At 47.7% G+C, this 21,829-nt stretch overlaps 1 protein-coding gene across 3 annotated transcripts in view; it reads left to right on the top strand.

Moving 5' to 3' along the window:
• The window catches only part of LOC136627321 (zinc finger protein 585A-like), a 368,397-nt gene that overhangs the window by 232,597 nt on the left and 113,971 nt on the right, over nucleotides 1-21,829 (top strand). For 2 of the 3 annotated variants that reach the window (XM_066602324.1, XM_066602326.1), the window contains one exon: nucleotides 1,773-5,262. The exons of the other annotated variant lie outside the window; for it this stretch is intronic. In XM_066602324.1, coding sequence (XP_066458421.1) covers nucleotides 1,773-4,549 — 2,777 coding nt within the window. In that variant the 3' untranslated portion in view covers nucleotides 4,550-5,262. Of the gene's footprint in view, nucleotides 1-1,772; nucleotides 5,263-21,829 lie in introns of those variants that run through there. 3 annotated transcript variants of the gene reach the window in all.

Genomic DNA, 21,829 nt, shown 5'->3' with positions numbered 1-21,829 from the left:
AGCTCCTTGTAAAGCTTGAGTGAAAGGACTCAGACTTCTTCTTTTAGCCAGAGTGATTGGGGCAATATCCACATAGATCTGGACAGACCTCGGAAGCCCCAGAAGCTCGGTCAGATTTTCTGCGGCTGCTGGTATCTCGTCGCTCATCTCACCATAATGGAGTTTTGCAGAGTCTTGGCAGATTTGGGCTGTTAAGTGTGGCCAGGGCACGGTGGATACAGATGATACGTAAGCTTTCTTGAGAGACTTGTGTTAGCAGCGCAGATAACAAATTAGTTGCAGCTTCATGGATGTTAGTGATAGCCTCTGGCATACCTCTGATTCGGTTATTGGCCCGTCTACTTCTGTCTTCCAGATCCCCACATTTCCATTCTAGAGCTTCTATCCGCTCAGAGTAATCTTCACCCCAGCTCGTTCCTCATCCAGGGCGTCTACTATGTCATCTGTCTTGTGTTTCAGGTCCGTAGTACGTTGTCCTAGATCATGTATCTGGCCGTTGATTCCGCATAGTGTAGATTGCAGTTCTGCTTTAAAGAGATGTTGAATACGAAGAAAAAGTGGCGTATCGGAGGCAGAGTGAGGACTCTTCTGATGCTGATGGTGGGAGGACAGATTGGTCTCCTAGCAGTGGAGATGTTGGGTTGTCCATATGTGGAGTCTGAACCTGTGACCTCTCCAGTTCGGATGGGCTGGGTTGGGAGCTTGAGAATAGTTCTGGGAGTTTGCTGTGGGATTGATTTAAATATAAGCCCTTCCCTGAAAATCCAGTAAAAGTGGTTTTAAAAACATACTTGCCTTCCTTCAGCTGCCGGGGCTAGCCCCATATTCTCCTCATTGTCCCCGTCTCTCTAGTGCTGAGCTATCAGCAGGTGGGGATTTAAAAGAGCTGTTTGTGATTGTCCGACATGCTCAGCCAATCACAGGCAGCTCTCGCCGAATGAATGATGGGCGCGAGAGAGGGAGGAGTGAGGTCTCTCTGTCAGCCTATGAAAGAGCGGGACACGGTAGTACAGTAAGACTGTCAGCACTAGTAGTGGCAGGAGCCCCCGTACCTTTGAGAGAAGTAGCAAACATGGTGACCGTAAACCCCCGCCTGGAAGGAACATGCCTCCTTGCCCCCAGCCTAGTCCTGGTCTGAGGTGACAGAATATAGAATTACTGTATGCACTAAGCTGTCTTTATACATGAGCAGTTCTATATTTGCTGCACACCGTGTGTTACTGACATCCGGCTTCATGGGAGATTTTATATGAGTTCTTTATGGAAAACCAGAAACTAATGTTGGTGCAGAAATGGCCGAACTCCATCTGTATGGAATATACTCTTTCTGTAGCTTGGGCTCTGATATCTGTTGGGACAGGAACCTTAGGCTTGTGGAGGACTCTGCTGCAAGTTACTCTTCATGTTCCTTTTTTAGAGCCCCCAGGACCCCCATGTTATTGATGGAAACCAGAATTAGTTACTTATAAGTTCTGATTCACATCTGTAGTTTTTGATGATTTTTTTCTGCCCTGACAATCACAAGCGACTTTGAAAGTTGAGCGATTCTCATTCACTTGCTCTGTCAGGATCCGTGTTTACATGGGTAGACATTCATCCATAATGGCTCTCTTCAGTGATTGCGCTAGTGGCTGTCAGCCTATGTAAAAGCACCCATTGATGATGATTACATTTTGCTACATGACTTGTTATCTGTATAGAAATTTTATAAAATATCAGAATCATTCTTAAAGTCTATAGTATTAAAGAATAATCGGCTTTATTCTTGGCAGGTGACGGTAGCGGGAGCTCAGAGGGAGATCTGATACCGGCAGACACTAAAGCAGAGGATCGTGGTGTCAGACAAGATACATTTGAAAAACCTGCCATTATCTCAGATATCCCCTCGGCCCTTCTCAGCAAAGATACATCATCTGATCCTCTTATACAGGTCCCATCTTCTGATTCATCACAGACTGATGAGCAGAATAGATGTCACAGGAGGGGAGAAGATCAAGGAGCTCACACAGGAGAGAAGCCGTTTGCTTGTTCAGAATGTGGCAAATGTTTTGTAGCGAAATCAGTCCTTGTTACACATCAGAGAATTCACACAGGAGAGAAGCCATTTTCTTGCCCAAAATGTGGGAAATGTTTCAGTCGTAAAGCACCCCTGGTTAGCCATCAGAGAATTCACACTGGAGAAATGCCATTTTCTTGTTCACAATGTGGGAAATGTTTCAGATATAAATCAAACCTTGTTACACATCAGGGAATTCACACAGGAGAGAAGCCGTTTTCTTGTTCAGAATGTGGAAAAAGTTTTGCAAGAAAAATAACCCTTGTTAGACATCATGGAGCTCACACAGAAGAGAAGCCATTTTCATGTTCACAATGTGGGAAATGTTTTGCTCACAAAACACAATTACTGCGACATCAAGAATTTCACACAGGAGAGAAGCCATTTTCTTGTTCAGAATGTGGAAAAAGTTTTGTAAGAAAAATAAACCTTGTTAAACATCAGAGAACTCACACAGAAGAGAAGCCATTTTCTTGTTCACAATGTGGGAAATGTTTTAGATATAAATCAAAGCTTGTTACACATCAGGGAATTCACACAGAAGAGAAGCCGTTTTCTTGTTCAGAATGTGGGAAAAGCTTTGCAAGGAAAATAACCCTTGTTGCGCATCAGGGAAATCACACAGCAGAGAAGTCATTTTCATGTTCAGAATGTGGGAAATGTTTTGCATGGAAATCACAGCTTGTTACACATCAGAGAATTCATACAGGAGAGAAGCCATTTTCATGTTCAGAATGTGGGAAATGTTTTTCTCACAAAACAAATTTACTGCGACATCAAGAACTTCACACAGGAGAGAAGCCATTTTCTTGTTCACAATGTGGAAAGTGTTTTAGATATAAATCAAACCTTATTAAACATCAGAAAATTCACACAGGAGAGAAGGCATTTTCATGTTCAGAATGTGGCAAATGTTTTGCATGGAAATCAGACCTCGTTACACATCAGAGAATTCACACAGGAGTGAAGCCATTTTCATGTTCAGAATGTGGGAAATGTTTTGCTCACAAAAAAAATTTACTGCAACATCAAGAATTGCACACAGGAGAGAAGCCATTTTCTTGTTCACAATGTGGGAAATGTTTTAGATATAAATCACACCTTGTTACACATCGGAGAATTCACACAGGAGAGAAGCCGTTTTCTTGTTCAGAATGTGGGAAATGTTTTATTGTGAAATCAGACCTTGTCAAACATCGAACAATTCACATGGCAGAGAACCCATCTCTATGTTCTGAGTGTGGGAAATGTTTTATAGCAAAATCAGCCCTTGTTATACATAAGAGAATTCACACAGGAGAGAAGCCATTTTCTTGTTCTGAGTGTGGGAAATGTTTTATAGCAAAATCAGCCCTTGTTCAACATCAGAGAATTCACACAGGAGAAAAGCCATTTTCTTGTTCAGAATGTGGGAAATGTTTTACTGTGAAATCAGACCTTCCTAAACATCAGAGAACTCACACAGGAGAAAAGCCATTTTCTTGTTCAGAATGTGGGAAATGTTTTAGAGCACAATCAGCCCTTGTTATACATAAGAGAATTCACACAGGAGAGAAGCCATTTTCTTGTTCTGAGTGTGGGAAATGTTTTAGAACAAAACCAGGCCTTGTTATACATAAGAGAACTCACACAGGAGAGAAGCCATTTTCTTGTTCTGAGTGTGGGAAATGTTTTATAGCAAAATCAGCCCTTGTTCAACATCAGAGAATTCACACAGGAGAAAAGCCATTTTCTTGTTCAGAATGTGGGAAATGTTTTACTGTGAAATCAGACCTTCCTAAACATCAGAGAACTCACACAGGAGAAAGGCCATTTTCTTGTTCAGAATGTGGGAAATGTTTTAAAGCACAATCAGCCCTTGTTACACATAAGAGAACTCACACAGGAGAAAAGCCATTTTCTTGTTCAGAATGTGGGAAATGTTTTAGAGCACAATCAGCCCTTGTTATACATAAGAGAATTCACACAGGAGAGAAGCCATTTTCTTGTTCTGAGTGTGGGAAATGTTTTAGAACAAAACCAGGCCTTGTTATACATAAGAGAACTCACACAGGAGAGAAGCCATTTTCTTGTTCTGAGTGTGGGAAATGTTTTATAGCAAAATCAGCCCTTGTTCAACATCAGAGAATTCACACAGGAGAAAAGCCATTTTCTTGTTCAGAATGTGGGAAATGTTTTACTGTGAAATCAGACCTTCCTAAACATCAGAGAACTCACACAGGAGAAAGGCCATTTTCTTGTTCAGAATGTGGGAAATGTTTTAAAGCACAATCAGCCCTTGTTACACATAAGAGAACTCACACAGGAGAAAAGCCATTTTCTTGTTCAGAATGTGGGAAATGTTTTAGAGCACAATCAGCCCTTGTTATACATAAGAGAACTCACACAGGAGAAAGGCCATTTTCTTGTTCAGAATGTGGGAAATGTTTTACTCGCAAATCACAGTTACTGCGACATCAAAAAGCTCACACAGGAGGGAAGATATTTTTTTAAACCTGTTTTGTCAAACCATGCAAAAAAGGTAAAGAAAAAGAAAGGTACAAGAAAAGGGAAGCAATTTAGAGCACTAAGTAATGAATAAGAAATGTATGTATTTACCGATGAAGAGCTGTTAGTCAGAAACAAATTAGCACCCAGATAACCCACCTTTATTATCACCCGTGTACATAGAATATTTCACACTGATACATATAACTGCGTCTCTAAACTTGTTTCTAACTGTTCATAAAAGTTTACTTGTATAACTTTAAGCCAATCTTTATTCTTCTTTTAGATGATGTTTTCACCACTGAGCCCAGCAAGGGCGTCTCCCCTCCATCTCATCACTATGGGGTCATATACTAGGAAGAGTCGCACACAGTAATATACAGCTGTGATCACATGGGGAAGGTTCTACAACTTCAGTGTAACATATCAGACTTTATTTATACAGGACTATACAACTTGGGGCGCACAGCCCGATAAAGCAAAACCCTACATGTTTCACACTCAGATGAGCTCTGAACACTCCAGATTTCAGGAGAGCTAAGAGTTTTATACATAAGTGATAACTTGGGAAAGCTGGTGTGGCATAATAGTCCATATCAGGGTGCAAATGTCACTGAAGGACCACTAATTATAAAATGTAACTTTTATTATAACTTATTAAAAATGGCGTATCCATGTAATAAATCTTTTATGTGACTGTAGTCACACACTAATTAAAAATGTTAGAGGTGATTTTGTAGTTTTTGCCTATTGAGCAGTATACAATTTGTTGATTTAACCTCTCAACTAATATCAAATGATATCAATGTCCTGCTCTACACCTGAGTATAATACATTGGATAGATAATAATATCCCAAAGCAATTATATCATTAACCTATTAGTTCATGTGACATCAATAGGAGCCCATTCAGGAGAAAATCCTATTGGATCCTATATATTTTTTACGGGATCATAACAAAAATAATTATTGATACTTTTGAGACTAATTAGCCTATAATATGAATTAGCTCCTGCGTGGCAGTTCTAGATATAAAACAGCCGCAATAATAAATATTGACATATATAAGTTGTAAATAGAGATGAGTGAACGTACTCGTCCGAGCTTGATACTCGTTTGAGTATTAGCGTGTTCGAGATGCTCGTTATTCGAAACGAGCACCACGCGATGTTCGAGTTACTTTCACTTTCATCTCTGAGACATTATCGCGCTTTTCTGCCCAATAGAAAGACAGGGAAGGCATTACAACTTCCCCCTGCGACGTTCAAGCCCTATACCACCCCCCTGCAGTGAGTGGCTGGCGAGATCAGGTGTCACCCGAGTATAAAAATCGGCCCCTCCCGCGGCTCGCCACAGATGCATTCTGACAGAGATCAGGGAAAGTGCTGCTGATGCCGGGGCTGCTATAGGGAGAGTGTTAGGAGTTATTTTAGGCTTCAAGAACCCGAACGGTCCTTCTTAGGGCCACATCTGACCGTGTGCAGTACTGTTGAGGCTGCTTTTAGCAGCGTTGCACTTTTTTTTTTTTTTTGTATATCGGCCGTGCAGACCATTGCGTCCTCAGTCTGCAGTCATTGTACATAGTATAGGGCCAGTACTGGTGAGGCAGGGACAGTGGGAAAGGTGAAAGAGATATACTGTCTATAAAGGCAGTGGGCTTTTTCAAACAAATTTTGGGAAAAAAAACTATATTTGGGCTGCCTGTGACCGTCCTCAGTGTACTGCGTGTCTGCTGGGGGTAGTAGTCCTAATTAATGCGCAGCTAAGCGTTACAGCAGGCTTGCGCAAAAGTGTTTCCTGGCTCTGCGGTGCCCGTTACATCACCGTCGTCATCCTGTCCACATTGAAACAGTATACATATATACGCTGCCTACAGTATCTGTCTACTGTCTCAGCTCTGCCGTTCAAAAAATAGAAGCAAAATACTTAAAGGGGTTGTCTCGTGAAATCAAGTGGGGTTATACACTTCTGTATGGCCATATTAATGCACTTTGTAATATACATCGTGCATTAAATATGAGCCATACAGAAGTTATTCACTTACCTGCTCCGTTGCTAGCGTCCCCGTCGCCATGGATCCGTCTAATTCTGATGTCTTCCTGCTTTTTTAGACGCGCTTGCGCTGTGCGGTCTTCTCCCCTTCTGCTTGGTCCAGGCACGAGCGGCGTTCTGGCTCCTCCCCCTTCTACGCGTCATCGCGTAGCTCCGCCCCATCACGTGTGCCGATTCCTGCCAATCAGGAGGCTGGAATCGGCAATGGAACGCACAGAGCCCATGGTGCACCATGGGAGAAGACCCGCAGTGCACCATGGGAGAAAACCGCAGTGCATCCCTGGGAAAGGACCGGCGGCCATCTTGAGGAGATCTTTTAAAGTCCTTATTTCGTCGGATCGGTGAGTAGAAAGCAGTTTAAAAACCGCTTTAATTTGCTATTTTATGCCAGGGGGGTGACAGGGGGAATGGGGTAAGGTAAAATTTTGATGCTTTCCGTGAGACAACCCCTTTAAGGCCTACTAGTGGCATCTGGCCACTTGACTGCTTCTGCACTTTGAAGTCCACTATCTCAGTCCTACGCACCTACGTCTCACTACAGGCGTGCGCAAAAGTGTTTCCTGGCTCTGCGGTGCCCATTACATCACCGCCGTCATCCTGTCCACATTGAAACAGTATACATATATACGCTGCGTACAGTATCTGTCTACTGTCTGAGCTCTGCTGTTCAAAAAATAGAAGCAAAATACTTAAGGCCTACTAGTGGCCTTTGGACACTTGACTGCTTCTGCGCTGTGAATTCCACTAGCTCAGTCATACGCACCTAGGTCTCACTACAGGCTTGCGCAAAATTATTTCCTGGCTCTGCTGTGCGTTCCGTAAGCAAAGTCAGCCTCCAACCACAGGCCAATAAGCGGCACATTTAATTACAGCGTTCTGTTTCTGCACTACTAGTAATACACCATGCTGAGGGGTAGGGGTAGGCCTAGAGGACGTGGACACGGGCGAGGACGCGGAGGCCCAAGTCAGGGTGTGGGCACAGGCCGAGCTCCTGATCCAGGTGTATCGCAGCCGACTGCTGCGGGATTAGGAGAGAGACAAGTTTCTGGCGTCTCCAGATTCATCTCACAATTAATGGGTCCACGCGGCAGACCTTTATTAGAAAATGAGCACTGTGAGCAGGTCCTGTCGTGGATGGCAGAAAGTGCATCCAGCAATGTATCGACCACCCATAGTTCTACGCCGTCCACTGCTGCAACTCTGAATCCTCTGGCTGCTGCTGCTCCTTCCTCCCAGCCTCCTCACTCCATTACAATGACACATTCTGAGGAGCAGGCAGACTCCCCGGAACTGTTCTCGGGCCCCTGCCCAGAATGGGCAGCAATGGTTCCTCTCCCACCGGAGGAGTTTGTCGTGACCGATGCCTAACCTTTGGAAAGTTCCCAGGGTCCGGGGGATGAGGCTGGAGACTTCCGGCAACTGTCTCAAGAGCTTTCAGTGGGTGAGGAGGACGATGACGATGAGACACAGTTCTCTATCACTCAGGTAGTAGTAATTGGAGTAAGTCCGAGGGAGGAGCGCACAGAGGATTCGGAGGAAGAGCAGCTGGACGATGAGGTGACTGACCCCACCTGGTTTGCTAAGCCTACTGAGGACAGGTCTTCAGAGGGGGAGGCAAGTGCAGCAGCAGGGCAGGTTGGAAGAGGCAGTGCGGTGGCCAGGGGTAGAGGCAGGGCCAGACCGAATAATCCACCAACTGTTTCCCAAAGCGCCCCCTCGCGCCATGCCACCCTGCAGAGGCCGAGGTGCTCAAAGGTCTGGCAGTTTTTCACTGAGAGTGCAGACGACCGACGAATAGTGGTGTGCAACCTTTGTCGCGCCAAGATCAGCCGGGAAGCCACCACCACCAGCATGCGCAGACATATGATGGCCAAGCACCCCACAAGGTGGGACGAAGGCCGTTCAGCGCCTCCGGTTTGCACCACTGCCTCTCCCCCTGTGCCCCAACCTGCCACTGAGATCCAACCCCCCTCTCAGGACACAGGCACTACCGTCTCCTGGCCTGCACCCACACCCTCACCTTCGCTGTCCTTGGCCCCATCCACCAATGTCTCTCAGCGCACCGTCCAGCCGTCGCTAGCGCAAGTGTTTGAGCGCAAGTACGCCGCCACGCACCCGCACGCTCAAGCGTTAAACGTGCACATAGCCAAATTTATCAGCCTGGAGATGCTGCCGTATAGGCTTGTGGAAACGGAGGCTTTCAAAAGCATGATGGCGGCGGCGGCCCCACGCTACTCGGTTCCCAGTCGCCACTACTTTTCCCGATGTGCCGTCCCAGCCCTGCACGACCACGTCTCCCGCAACATTGTACGCGCCCTCACCAACGCGGTTACTGCCAAGGTCCACTTAACAACAGACACGTGAACAAGCACAGGCGGGCAGGGCCACTATATCTCCCTGACGGCACATTGGGTGAATTTAGTGGAGGCTGGGACCGAGTCAGAGCCTGGGACCGCTCACGTCCTACCCACCCCCAGAATTGCGGGCCCCAGCTCGGTGCTGGTATCTGCGGCGGTGTATGCTTCCTCCACTAAACCACCCTCCTCCTCCTCCTCCAACGCAACCTTTGTCTCACAATCAAGATGTGTCAGCAGCAGCAGCACGTCGCCAGCAGTCGGTGTTGCGCGGCGTGGAAGCACAGCGGTGGGCAAGCGTCAGCAGGCCGTGATGAAACTACTCAGCTTAGGAGAGAAGAGGCACACGGCCCACGAACTGCTGCAGGGTCTGACAGAGCAGACCGACCGCTGGCTTTCGCCGCTGAGCCTCCAACCGGGCATGGTCGTGTGTGACAACGGCCGTAACCTGGTGGCGGCTCTGCAGCTCGGCAGCCTCATGCACGTGCCATGCCTGGCCCACGTCTTTAATTTGGTGGTTCAACGCTTTCTGAAAAGCTACCCACGCTTGTCAGACCTGCTCGGAAAGGTGCGCCGGCTCAACGCACATTTCCGCAAGTCCCACACGGATGCTGCCACCCTGCGCACCCTGCAACATCGGTTTAATCTGCCAGTGCACCGACTGCTGTGCGACGTGCCCACACGGTGGAACTCTACGCTCCACATGTTGGCCAGGCTCTATGAGCAGTGTAGAGCTATAGTGGAATACCAACTCCAACATGGGCGGCGTAGTGGGAGTCAGCCTCCTCAATTCTTTACAGAAGAGTGGGCCTGGTTGGCAGACATCTGCCAGGTCCTTGGAAACTTTGAGGAGTCTACCCAGATAGTGAGCGGGGATGCTGCAATCATTAGCGTCACCATTCCTCTGCTATGCCTCTTGAGAAGTTCCCTGCAAAGCATAAAGGCAGACGCTTTGCGCTCGGAAACGGAGACGGGGGAAGACAGTATGTTGCTGGATAGTCAGAGCACCCTCATGTCTATATCTCAGCGCGTTGAGGTGGAGGAGCATGAGGAGGATGAGGAGGAGGGGGAAGAGACAGCTTGGCCCACTGCTGAGGGTACCCATGCTGCTTGCCTGTCATCCTTTCAGCGTGTATGGACTGAGGAGGAGGAGGAGGAGGATCCTGAAAGTGATCTTCCTAGTGAGGACAGCCATGTGTTGCGTACAGGTACCCTGGCACACATGGCTGACTTCATGTTAGGATGCCTTTCTCGTGACCCTCGCGTTACACGCATTCTGGCCACTACGGATTACTGGGTGTACACACTGCTCGACTCACGGTATAAGGAGAACCTTTCCACTCTCATACCCGAAGAGGAAAGGGGTTCGAGAGTGATGCTATACCACAGGACCCTGGCGGACAAGTTGATGGTAAAATTCCCATCCGACAGCGCTAGTGGCAGAAGGCGCAGTTCCGAGGGCCAGGTAGCAAGGGAGGTGCAGAGATCAGGCAGCATGTACAGCACAGGCAGGGGAACACTCTCTAAGGCCTTTGACAGCTTTCTGGCTCCCCAGCAAGACTGTGTCACCGCTCCCCAGTCAAGGCTGAGTCGGCGGGAGCACTGTAAAAGGATGGTGAGAGAGTACGTAGCCGATTGCACGACCGTCCTCCATGACGCCTCTGCCCCCTACAACTACTGCGTGTCGAAGCTGGACACGTGGCCTGAACTCGCGCTGTATGCCCTGGAGGTGCTTGCTTGTCTTGCGGCTAGCGTCTTGTCAGAGAGGGTGTTTAGTGCGGCTGGGGGAATCATCACAGATAAGCCTACCCGCCTGTCAACCGACAGTGCCGACAGGCTTACACTCATCAAGATGAACAAAGCTTGGATTTCCCCAGTCTTCTCTTCTCCACCAGCGGACATCAACGATACCTAAGCAATACGTAGGCTGCACCCGCGGATGGAAGCATCGTTCTCTATCACCATCAAAAAGGGGACCTTTTAGCTTCCTCAATCTGTGTATTATATTCATCCTCCTCCTCCTGCTCCTCCTCCTGAAACCTCACGTAATCACGCCGAACGGGCAATTTTTCTTAGGCCCACAAGGCTCAGTCATATAATTTTTGTAAACAATTTTTATACGTTTCAATGCTCATTAAAGCGTTGAAACTTGCACCTGAACCAATTTTTATTTTAACTGGGTTGCCTCCAGGCCTAGTTACCAATTAAGCCACATTAACCAAAGCGATTAATGGGTTTCACCTGCCCTCTTGGTTGGGCATGGGCAATTTTTCTGAGGTACGTTAGTACTGTTGGTACACCAATTTTTTTGGGCCCTCGTCTACAGTGTAATCCTATTAATTTTTAGCCCACCTGCATTAAACCTGACATTACCTCAGCTGTGCTGGGCACTGCAATGGGATATATTTATGTACCGCCGGTGGGTTCCAGGGAGCCACCCAGGCTTTCGGTCCACACGGAGTTGTAACTGCATGTGTCCACTTCTAAAGAACCCCAGTCTGACTGGGGCATGCAGTGTGTGCCGAAGCCCACCTGCATTAAACCTGACATTACCTCAGCTGTGCTGGGCACTGCAATGGGATATATTTATGTAACGCCGGTGGGTTCCTGGGACCCACCCATGCTGTCGGTCCACACGGAGTTGTAACTGCATGTGTCCACTTCTAAAGAACCCCAGTCTGACTGGGGCATGCAGTGTGGGCCCAAGCCCACCTGCATTAAACCTGACATTAGCTTTGCTGTCCAGGGCACTGCAATGGTATATATTTATGTTCCACCGGTGGCTTCCTGGGACCCACCCATGCTGTCGGTCCACACGGAGTTGTAACTGCATGTGTCCACTTCTAAAGAACCCCAGTCTGACTGGGGCATGCAGTGTGGGCCCAAGCCCACCTGCATTTAATCTGACATTAGCTCTGCTGTCCAGGGCACTGCAATGGGATACATTTATGTACAGCCGGTTGGTTACAGGGAGCCACCCATGCTGTGGGTGCACACGGAATTCCCATTGCGGAGTTGTACCTGCCTGTGACTATTTATAATAAAACGCGGTCTGACTGGGGCATGCAGACACCTTGACAGAATGAATAGTGTGTGGCACAAAGGTTCCCCATTGCTATGCCCACGTGTGCAGCTCCTGATGGCGGTGGCACAGGATTATATTTCTCATTGCTTCTGTACAGCATTGTGGGCTATCGCCCCGCCCCTTTTAAAGAGGGTCGCTGTCTAGCCGTGCCAACCCTCTGCAGTGTGTGCCTGTGGTTCCTCCTCATGGCAGACGCACTTATAAATAGACATGAGGGTGGTGTGGCATGAGGGCAGCTGAAGGCTGCGCAGGGACACTTTGGTGTGCGCTGTGGACACTGGGTCGTGCGGGGGGGGGTGAGGGGGGCAGCATGTAACCCAGGAGAAGTGGCAGCGGAGTGTCATGCAGGCAGTGATTGTGCTTTGTTGGAGGTAGTGTGGTGCTTAGCTAAGGTATGCATTGCTAATGAGGGCTTTTCAGAAGTAAAAATTGTTGGGAGGGGGGGGCCCACTCTTGCCGCTATTGTGGCTTAATAGTGGGACCTGGGAACTTGAGATGCAGCCCAACATGTAGCCCCTCGCCTGCCCTATCCGTTGCTGTGTCGTTTCCATCACTTTCTTGAATTGCCCAGATTTTCACAAATGGAAACCTTAGCGAGCATCTGCGAAATACAAAAATGCTCGAGTCGCCCATTGACTTCAATGGGGTTCGTTACTCGAAACGAACCCTCGAGCATCGCAAAATTTTCGTCCCGAGTAACGAGCAACCGAGCATTTTGGTGCTCGCTCATCTCTAGTTGTAAACCAATACTACAAATTGACTCCACTATGGTAGCTATATTGTTAGAGCAACCCACGTGGAGATGGAGAGTTTACAAAATGTCAATGAGAGTTACTCCTGGTGTCCCAGGGGTTTTTTAATGAAGCAACATGCATATAATTGTGTATGTTAACATAGTAGATGTTATACTCATATAGCCCCCCCAGGACTTATTGGTAAATATGCTGACTGGTGTATCCAAGATCATGAATTCACAGCTAGTTTGCATGTATATACGTTAGGACATCTGGGTGGGCCTGGAAATATCCAGGTCTTAATGGAGATAGACAGATGGCTAATATTATGTATGATATTTATGATAGTCCAATTTTCAATGTCACTTCAGACCTCTATCTCTAATTGGAATAAGGCATTTATTGATGATTCATCCTACACTGCCAGAGAATAATACAGAGGAGCCAGGTAGATTATTCTAACTCCTTCACCCCCATCTACGCGTTTCCACAACCCAGATAATGTGGTTGTTTCATCAGGATGGAGACCTATGATGCACATATAGACCAGCCCGTATGGCTGTCACATATCAAATGGACAGAGATGGTAAGTATGGTGCGGATCTGGGCTTTTATATTCGTTTTTTCACCTACCTCTTCTTAGGGCTCATCCTGTTTGCTCCAATAAGCATCCGGTAACAAAGCCTCCATAGTAACGAGGTCTCGTGAGTGTTGGGCGAGAGACGCATGCGCACGGGCACACAGGGACACCGCAAGCCACGTACATCCGGACACATATGCCCGTGACGTAGGAGCAACACGTCTTAATGGCAACCCGCTGCCGCGATTGCCAGGGCGCCGCATATATACGGATAGCCCGGCATACCAGCAATGCAATGGAGAAGACTGAAACCACAGGATATATACTCTCCCACAGCGCGATAATAATATTATAAAATAGTCCCGTTCATGATAACAATGGAGTAATTGTATAATCCAAACCACTATTTTCACATCTGATTACATTTGAAGTATTTACATTTATTTACTTTTATCCTATGAAGGAACTCCAATTGTAGAGAAAAGACCCAAAGCAAATATTACCAATAGGGATTTATGCACAAATTAGAGTATGTAGTCTAATAATAGTCCAATCATTTATCCAGCAACCTCATTATATTGCATACCGTGCAGGGAGTGAATTGACAAAAAGATTAGCAGAGGTTATATCATAATTGACATAAATCAGTATCCCGATGGTGTCTAACTAACACTTGCTATCAATTATAATTCACTATAACACCAGCCTGTTGCGGTATCAAATGATTTCTAATTTATTCCAAGGTGTATGTGGTTTATATACCATAAATGACATCACAGGAAAGGATCTACCTCCAAGAATAATTACAATACATGATAGGCTACCACTAAAAAGGATTAACATAAGTTACACCTTTTAAGGTGTAACTATAAATATACAATGAAGCCTCTATGATTTCAGTGAGAAGAAATGCAAGGGAAGTGGTCTGAGAGACCATCTTATCTTCTGTTTGTCTTATCTCATACTACTCTCTGGTATATAGAAAAGGTTTCATTTAACTCCTTGTGGGAGAATGACTATGAGAGGTTCGCCATTTTGTGTATTTTCTGTTGTAAGCTGTGAAGATGTTAAGATGAGGGGAAGGGAACATTCCCCGCAAGAATTGAAGGAGCAGTATATTGTGTCCAAAACCAGGTCAAACCAGATTTGACTAGCAAAAGACATCTTCAGGCCTCAAGTTACAGCTGCATGGCCAAAAGGAATGTCTTTGTGTTTGGACAACAAGTCAAGAATTAATAGAGCATGCTCAAGGGAAGCTCCTACACGGTGAATGATCTCACAGCTACCTCACAAATACCTCCCTATGAGAATGACCTATCAGCTCACACAATGCTGTAACTGGACCCTGAGTGTGTCTGGGTCTACTGTTAATCTGCTGTCCCCAGATATGTGCCCAACTGACCAATGTTTCCCATGCAAAAAAACCCCGCCTACTTTATATATATATAGAAGCCTCTCTGTTAACCAAGCTGTAATTGTGCCATAAGTAATAGGGTTATATTCTATCATATTCTGCTTTTTTCATCAGTAGGGTGCTATGCAATAACTTACAATTGAAATCTATACATACAAATACTACCATCCAGGTGCTTTGAGCCTCCTGCTCTATTAACACAGTGACGCATAATTCTGCATCACTGGTCATCATGCCATCAACTCATCGCGTATGTGTTACGGCACTCTGCCCCTCGAGCGCCAGGTGGGGTGCCCTGAACTTCCCGCATCCCCCTGTCCCTGCCTACTTGCCTCGGCCCTGGCTAACCCCAGGCGGACAACTGGGCGGCGGTCCCTGCACTCGCTAGGGACCTGGCGACTACCTAGATGGAACTAACTAACGGGGGACAGAGTGCTGACAGAAGAGGCAGGTGGAACAGACCAACAGAACTTACAAGCAGAGCACGGCTGGAGATGGAGCTCACAGGCAAACTGGAAGGACACTGACTAGCAACTAGAGCAGACTGAGACAGACCTGACTAGAAGCTAACAGAACCAATAACTGGCAGTGAGCTCAGGTCACTGCCAGCCTTTTAACTTCAAGCCTCCGCCCAGGGGCAGAGAGTGGGAGGAGCCGACTCTCCCACTGTTGCATATGGAAGGTGGGGGAGAGCGGGCGGCACCCTACGGGCGGACACGCCCACGCCGCCACACGCTGGCTGCCCTACGCCACCAGGAGAGCCCCGACTGCAGAGCTCCGGGACGCCGGAGCCGACATCGGAGCGGCGCGCGCCGACCGCGGGCCCCAGCGCCGCCCTGCATGGTAACAGTATGTTTTTAACCACACAGCACCCTTTAGTCAAATGATGACTTTTATGCATAATTTGATATTATTCTATACCAATTACTATTACATTGTGCAGTTCTTTCATCAAATAACTGTCCCAATTAGTGTGACGATCCTACCAATAGTCTGTTATTATCAACACTGATTAATTTACTCTATATTGGGATGTTATATTTCCCAGGATTCAGCGCTACTTTTACCTAGTGCCGCCCTCTCAAATACGTCAGTAATTTGATATCTATCCTTCCTATTAAGCAGTCACATGATCGGACTTCTCCTAATCATGTGACCGGCATCTCCATGACAACCGGCATCACGCCACTTACTTACGTATTTATGAATGACACCGGACCACATGACGCAGAGCTCCACATCATTCAGCGCCACGTCACTATCATGTGACGGACGCCTTAACATCACGGCGCGACGCGCGCATCCGCGATCGCTCCTCTGGCGGCACTCGTACTAACTATAAATCCAGCTCATGATCGCCTTGTCACAGCGATCGGACATCAAGGCTATGTGCATTGCTATTAGGTAATACTGGAGCAGTTTATCAATAATGCATCGGTGGCTTTGATGATGGGAATTTTCTTTGATTTGGGACTCTATGCCTTACTCCTCCCATCTTAGTGCAGAGTAGTGCCTTAGCAAGGACCAAGCTATTATGGTCTCTTCTAGTGTAACCACAGCATGCAGTGGCATCCGTGCCATTGAAGTTCTTATTGAATGACCCATCTACAAATAGTGTATACAGCATCTACAAGAGATATATCCTGGTCTGGGTAACACCTTATGTGCCATCTCTCCTAGACAGTTGTATGGAGTACCGTCTAAAGAAATAGGCAGTAAGGTAGATTAATGGAGTGTAGTACATCTCTAATTGTCAGGTGTGGCTGTGAGAGCAGTAGTGTAATGCAGGAGAGATGTCTGGAAGGACTAAGATATGAGTATAATTAACTGCATGCAGTACTTTCAGTGTGAGTGGGTGAACAGCACTATAGTGGCAGAAGATCTGACTGCTTCAGCTGCCGCTACTACAGCTAGTATGCAGGGTGGGAGTCAGAGGCGTAACTTGAAGCTCCTGGGTCCCAATGCAAAACCTGGAATGGGGCCCCCAACTATAATGCTTTATTCATATTACTGGGCTTCCTATATGGAGAAGAGAGGCCTTATGGGCCCCCAAGGCTCCTGGGCCCAGGTACAACCGCATCCCCTGCATCCTCTGTAGTTACGCCCCTGGTGGGAGTACTCGGCCACTGGATGCAGTCTGGAAGAGTAGTATGCCAATGATCTGTTTCCCACAGTGTTTCTGAGTTAACACAGAGGTCATATATCCTTCCCTTGAGTCAACAGTTAGCACAAAGGGCTTGCTGTAGTGCGGCAGCCCCCAAGACTCACGTGCCCACCAGAGTCTGCTTTAACCTGACAAAAGCTTCCTTAGAGGGCGCATCCCACTGGATCCTGTCAGCTGCAGCCAGGGGTTCATCATAGATGAGTCTGGTAAGCGCTGTCAGAGATGCATAATTTGGGATCCAGGCTCTCCAGACGTTTGTCATTCTCAAAAAAGGAAATAATTTGTTTGTGGCTTTGGGACCTCCAGAATTGCTTGCTTCCTAATTTTTTCTAAATTTCTAACTTCATCTGACAGGTTATACCCCAAATATTTAACCGTTTGCTGACAGTATTGGAGTTTCTTTCTGTTTGCTTTATGGCCTTGCTCATAGAGAAACCTCAAGAGTGTGATTGTTTCTCCCCCCTACAATTCTCCTCACTGCCTGCTGCCAGCAGGATGTCATCCACATACAGTAGTATGTAGACTACCTCTAGGACAGTGATGGCGAACCTTTTAGAGACCGAGTGCCTAAACTGCAACCCAAAACCCACTTATTTATCGCAAAGTGCCAACATGTCAGGGGGCAGAGCTTATCACAACATATGATTTTACTTCCGTCATTCTAAAAAGGACAGGAACACTTAAAAATAGACAATGTGCAGATTTTAACTGCTTTTTGGATGCGGAAATACTGCAGAATGTCCTCAGCGGAAATTTCTGTGGAAAATTCTGCAGCATTTCCACATCCAAAAAGCTGTCAAAATCTGCACATTGTCTATTTTGAAACAATTTTGCACATTTCCGCCACATGTAAACATGGGGCCGCTGTGGGGTGTCACTATGATACTGGGGGCCGCTGTGGCCCCAGCGATAATAGTGACTACCCAGCGATAATAGTGACCCCCTCCAGCGGCCCCAGTGATAATAGTGACCCCCTAGTGGTAATGGTGACACTCCACAGCGGCCCCAGCGGTAATAGTGACCCCCCTAGTGGTAATGGTGACACTCCACAGCGACCCCCAGTAGTAATGGTGACACTCCACAGCGGCCCCCAGTATCATAGTGACACCCCACAGCGGCCCCCAGTATCATAGTGACATCCCTCAGCGGCCCCCAGTATCATAGTGACATCCCCACAGCAGCCCCCAGTATCATAGTGACACCCTCAGCGGCCCCCAGTATCATAGTGACATCCCCACAGCGGCCCCCAGTATCATAGCGACATCCCCACAGCTCCCCCCAGTCTAATAGTGACATCCCACAGCTCCCCCCAGTCTAATAGTGACATCCCACAGCGGCCCCCAGTATAATAGTAACATCCTACAGCGACCCTCAGTGTCATAGTGACATCCCACAGTGGCCCTCAGTGTCATAGTGACATCCCACAGTGGCCCCCAGTGTCATAGTGACATCCCACAGTGGCCCACCCATCCTGAGACCCACATATTTACTCACTCCTCGTGGCAGCTCTGCTCCTCTTCTGCTCAGCGTTGCTGCTCGGCAATGAATGTTTGGTGAAGGTATACCTAATTTTGTCATAACATCTCATGTCAACAAATTTACTGGACATATTCAAGACAATATAATCTGACATTTCACAGGCTTATTTGTCTCTGGGTCTGTTAGAACGGGTTCAGAGAGGGGTTCCCTGTGGGTCTGGCCATTAACCCCCTCTTACCATGATATGACTGTTACTACATTTTTATATTGGGTACATATTGGGATGTATTAATGTCCTGGTGGTTCCTGAGTCCACCAGGAAAGTAATCATCCGCCCAATCACCTGGAGAACTATCTCAGGCAAAGTAGAAATTACCAAGAGATCCTCCAAGTGTTATACATGAATCATTCACCTGACATAGCAATATACTCACATCACAAACACATCATTTGTACTGGAACATAAACTGCAGGAAGAGGCAGTGAAAGACAGAACCAATCCCTAGAAGCCTTCCTTAATTTGTAGGAGTCTTCCTTAATACATCATCTGTCTTGACATCCACATATGACCGAGTGTCCCTGAGAAACCGGAAGATCCATGACAAAATCCATGAATAAGTGCAACCATGGTCTGGATGGCATCAGGAGTGCCAGAATAGGGCCCTCGGGCCGTCTCCTGACATTCTTCCCTTGAGCGCAAACTGAACAAGACTCGACAAAACGTCTGACATCCCGGGCCATCTGCGGCAACCAGTAGAGACGTCTGCACAATTCCAACGTGCCACGAACACGCGGGTAGCCTGCCAAGACAAATTAATGAACTTTCTCTAAAACAAGTAAGCGTAAGGCACTGGGTACAAACAACCTCCCTTCAGGAAGGACACTCGGAGCACCCGATTGAGCAGCAAGAACCTGGTCGGAGATGTCGGACGACAACGCTGCCACCACCACCCCAGGAGATAGATGTTATGGTATCCTACCCGATGATACGCCAGCCTGGGTTGCCCTAGAACTTACCCGCAACCCCTGTCCCTGCCTACTTGCCTCCACTCCTGGCTAACCCCAGGCGGGCAACTGGGCGGCGGTCCCTACACTCGCTAGGGACCGAGGAGGGATGCTGGCGTACCAAGATGGAACAGGGTAGAATACCGACAGGAAGGGCAGATGAAGAAAACCAACAGGAAATACAGGCAGACCGAGGCAGATGGATAACCTGGCAGATAAAGCACACAAGCTAAAACACAGGAGACTGACAGAGGCAGGAAGCTAGCACACTGAACAGAAACCAATAACTGGCAGTGAATGGACCTCACTGCCAGCCTTATAAACAGAAGCCTCCGCCCAGGGACTGAGAAGGGGAGGCGACACCTCCCAGCAGAATTCCATAACAGGGACTCGTGCATAGAGCTGCAATCATAGACGACCGCGCGCACGCCGCCGCCCGGACCCATGAGCACACGCACCGCGCCGACCAACCACCCGCGGCCCCAGCAGCCGCCGCATGGTAACATTACCCCCCCTCTGACGGGGGACCTCCGGGACACTGCCACCATATGCAGGCCTATCTGGAAACAGATGGTGGCATTGCCACACCAAAACTGGAGCATGAACATCATGTGCGACCACCCAGGAATGATCTTCTGGTCCAAAGCCCTTCCAGGCCACCAAATATTGTAAGGTTCCCCGACACAGGCGAGAATCCAGGATCTCCTGGACCTCGTATTCAACTTCATCCCGGACCAGGGTGGGCCTCACTGAAGAGACAAGAGGTTTCAATAAAGACTTATGGAACACCCTGTGAACCCTCCATGTAGCTGGCAAACCCAGTTCGTAGGCGAGCGGGTTCACCACACGTGTGATGACAAAGGGACCCACGTAACGCGGCGCCAGCTTCAAGGATGGGACCCTTAATTTGAGATTTTTAGAAGACAGGTATACTTTCTGTCCCACCCTGTAAGGTTCAGATACAGACAGACTCTTCTCACTACGCAACTGCATACGAGCCCCCATTGCTTCCAAGTTTTTCTGTACCTCTTTCCATACTCCCTGCACCGTATCTGTGGCGACATCAGCTGCAGGACAGACAGATGGAGTAGGGATTGCTGTAAGGAAGCGAGGATGCTGACCGTATACACAAAAGAATGGTTATACCCCAGTGGAAGAACAAGTGCGGTTGTTTAGTGCAAACTCTGCCAACGGCAGGAACTCTGCCCACTGATGAGCCTTTTTGCCAGCAAACAACCGTAAATATTGCACTAAATCTTGGTTCTTCCGCTCAGTCTGACCATTAGTTTGTGGGTGGAATGCTGAGGAGAAGGAAAGGGACGTTCCCAAGTTTCTGCAAAAGGTACGCCAAAACTGCGACACAAACTGAACACCGCAATCAGATACAATGTTTTGGGGAACCCCATGTAGGCGAATTATTTCTTTTACGAAAATCTTGGCAAATTCTTTTGCCGAAGGTAGCTTCTTTAACGCCACAAAATGTGCCATCTTTGAGAACCGGTCGATAACCACTAAGATAGTGGTGCGCTTCTGGGATTCCGGTAGATCAGTGATAAAATCTACCGATAACTGCGACCACGGACTAGAAGGTACCGGCAACGGTCTCAGAGGACCCTCTGGAGGACGCCGTTGACTCTTATTGCGAGCACAGACAGCTCATCCCTTAACAAAGTTGCGGATCTCCTGAGACATGCCTGGCCACCAGAAGTGTCTAGAACAAAGATCCAGGGTTCCCTGGAACCCCAGATGACCTGCGAGAACCGACAAGTGAGATTCATCCATGACTCTAAGACGTAAGGTCTCTGGCACAAACCATCTGCCCTCCGGCACCCCCGAAGGAGCGTCCTTCTGAGCATTCTGTAGTTGAGAGACGAAGTTAGATTCTATAGCTGCCACCATCATGCCAGGTACCAAGATATTCTCGGGAGTCATGGTCTCACTTTCCGGCACCCCGAAACTCCGTGACAGGGCGTCCGCCTTTACGTTCTTCTCTCCTGGGATATACGTCACGACGAAATTAAACCTGGCGAAAAACAACACCCACCTGGCTTGACGAGCTGTGAGTCTTTTAGCATTGGCGAGATATACCAAATTCTTGTGATGAGTATACACGGTAATAGGGTGTCTAGCACCCTCAAGATGGTGTCGCCACTCTTCTAAAGCCCATTTGATCGCCAGTAACTCACGGTTACCCACGTCGTAGTTGCGTTCTGCTGAACTAAACTTCCGCGAAAAGAACGCACATGGGCTATACCCAGATATCCCACTGACTTCCTGCGACAATACTGCTCCTGTCCCCACCTCAGACGCATCTACCTCAATGAAAAAGGGTAGGCGCGCGTCCGGCTGTATTAGCACCGGGGCAGTCGTAAATGCCCTTTTTAGATGACTAAAGGCCTCTAGGGCTGCAGGCGACCAT

This window comes from Eleutherodactylus coqui, chromosome 5, assembly GCF_035609145.1.
Source record: "Eleutherodactylus coqui strain aEleCoq1 chromosome 5, aEleCoq1.hap1, whole genome shotgun sequence".
In the NCBI taxonomy this organism is placed as follows: domain Eukaryota; kingdom Metazoa; phylum Chordata; class Amphibia; order Anura; family Eleutherodactylidae; genus Eleutherodactylus; species Eleutherodactylus coqui.
Note: the sequence above shows the minus strand (reverse complement) of the source record. Positions and strands in the feature narration are given on the sequence as shown.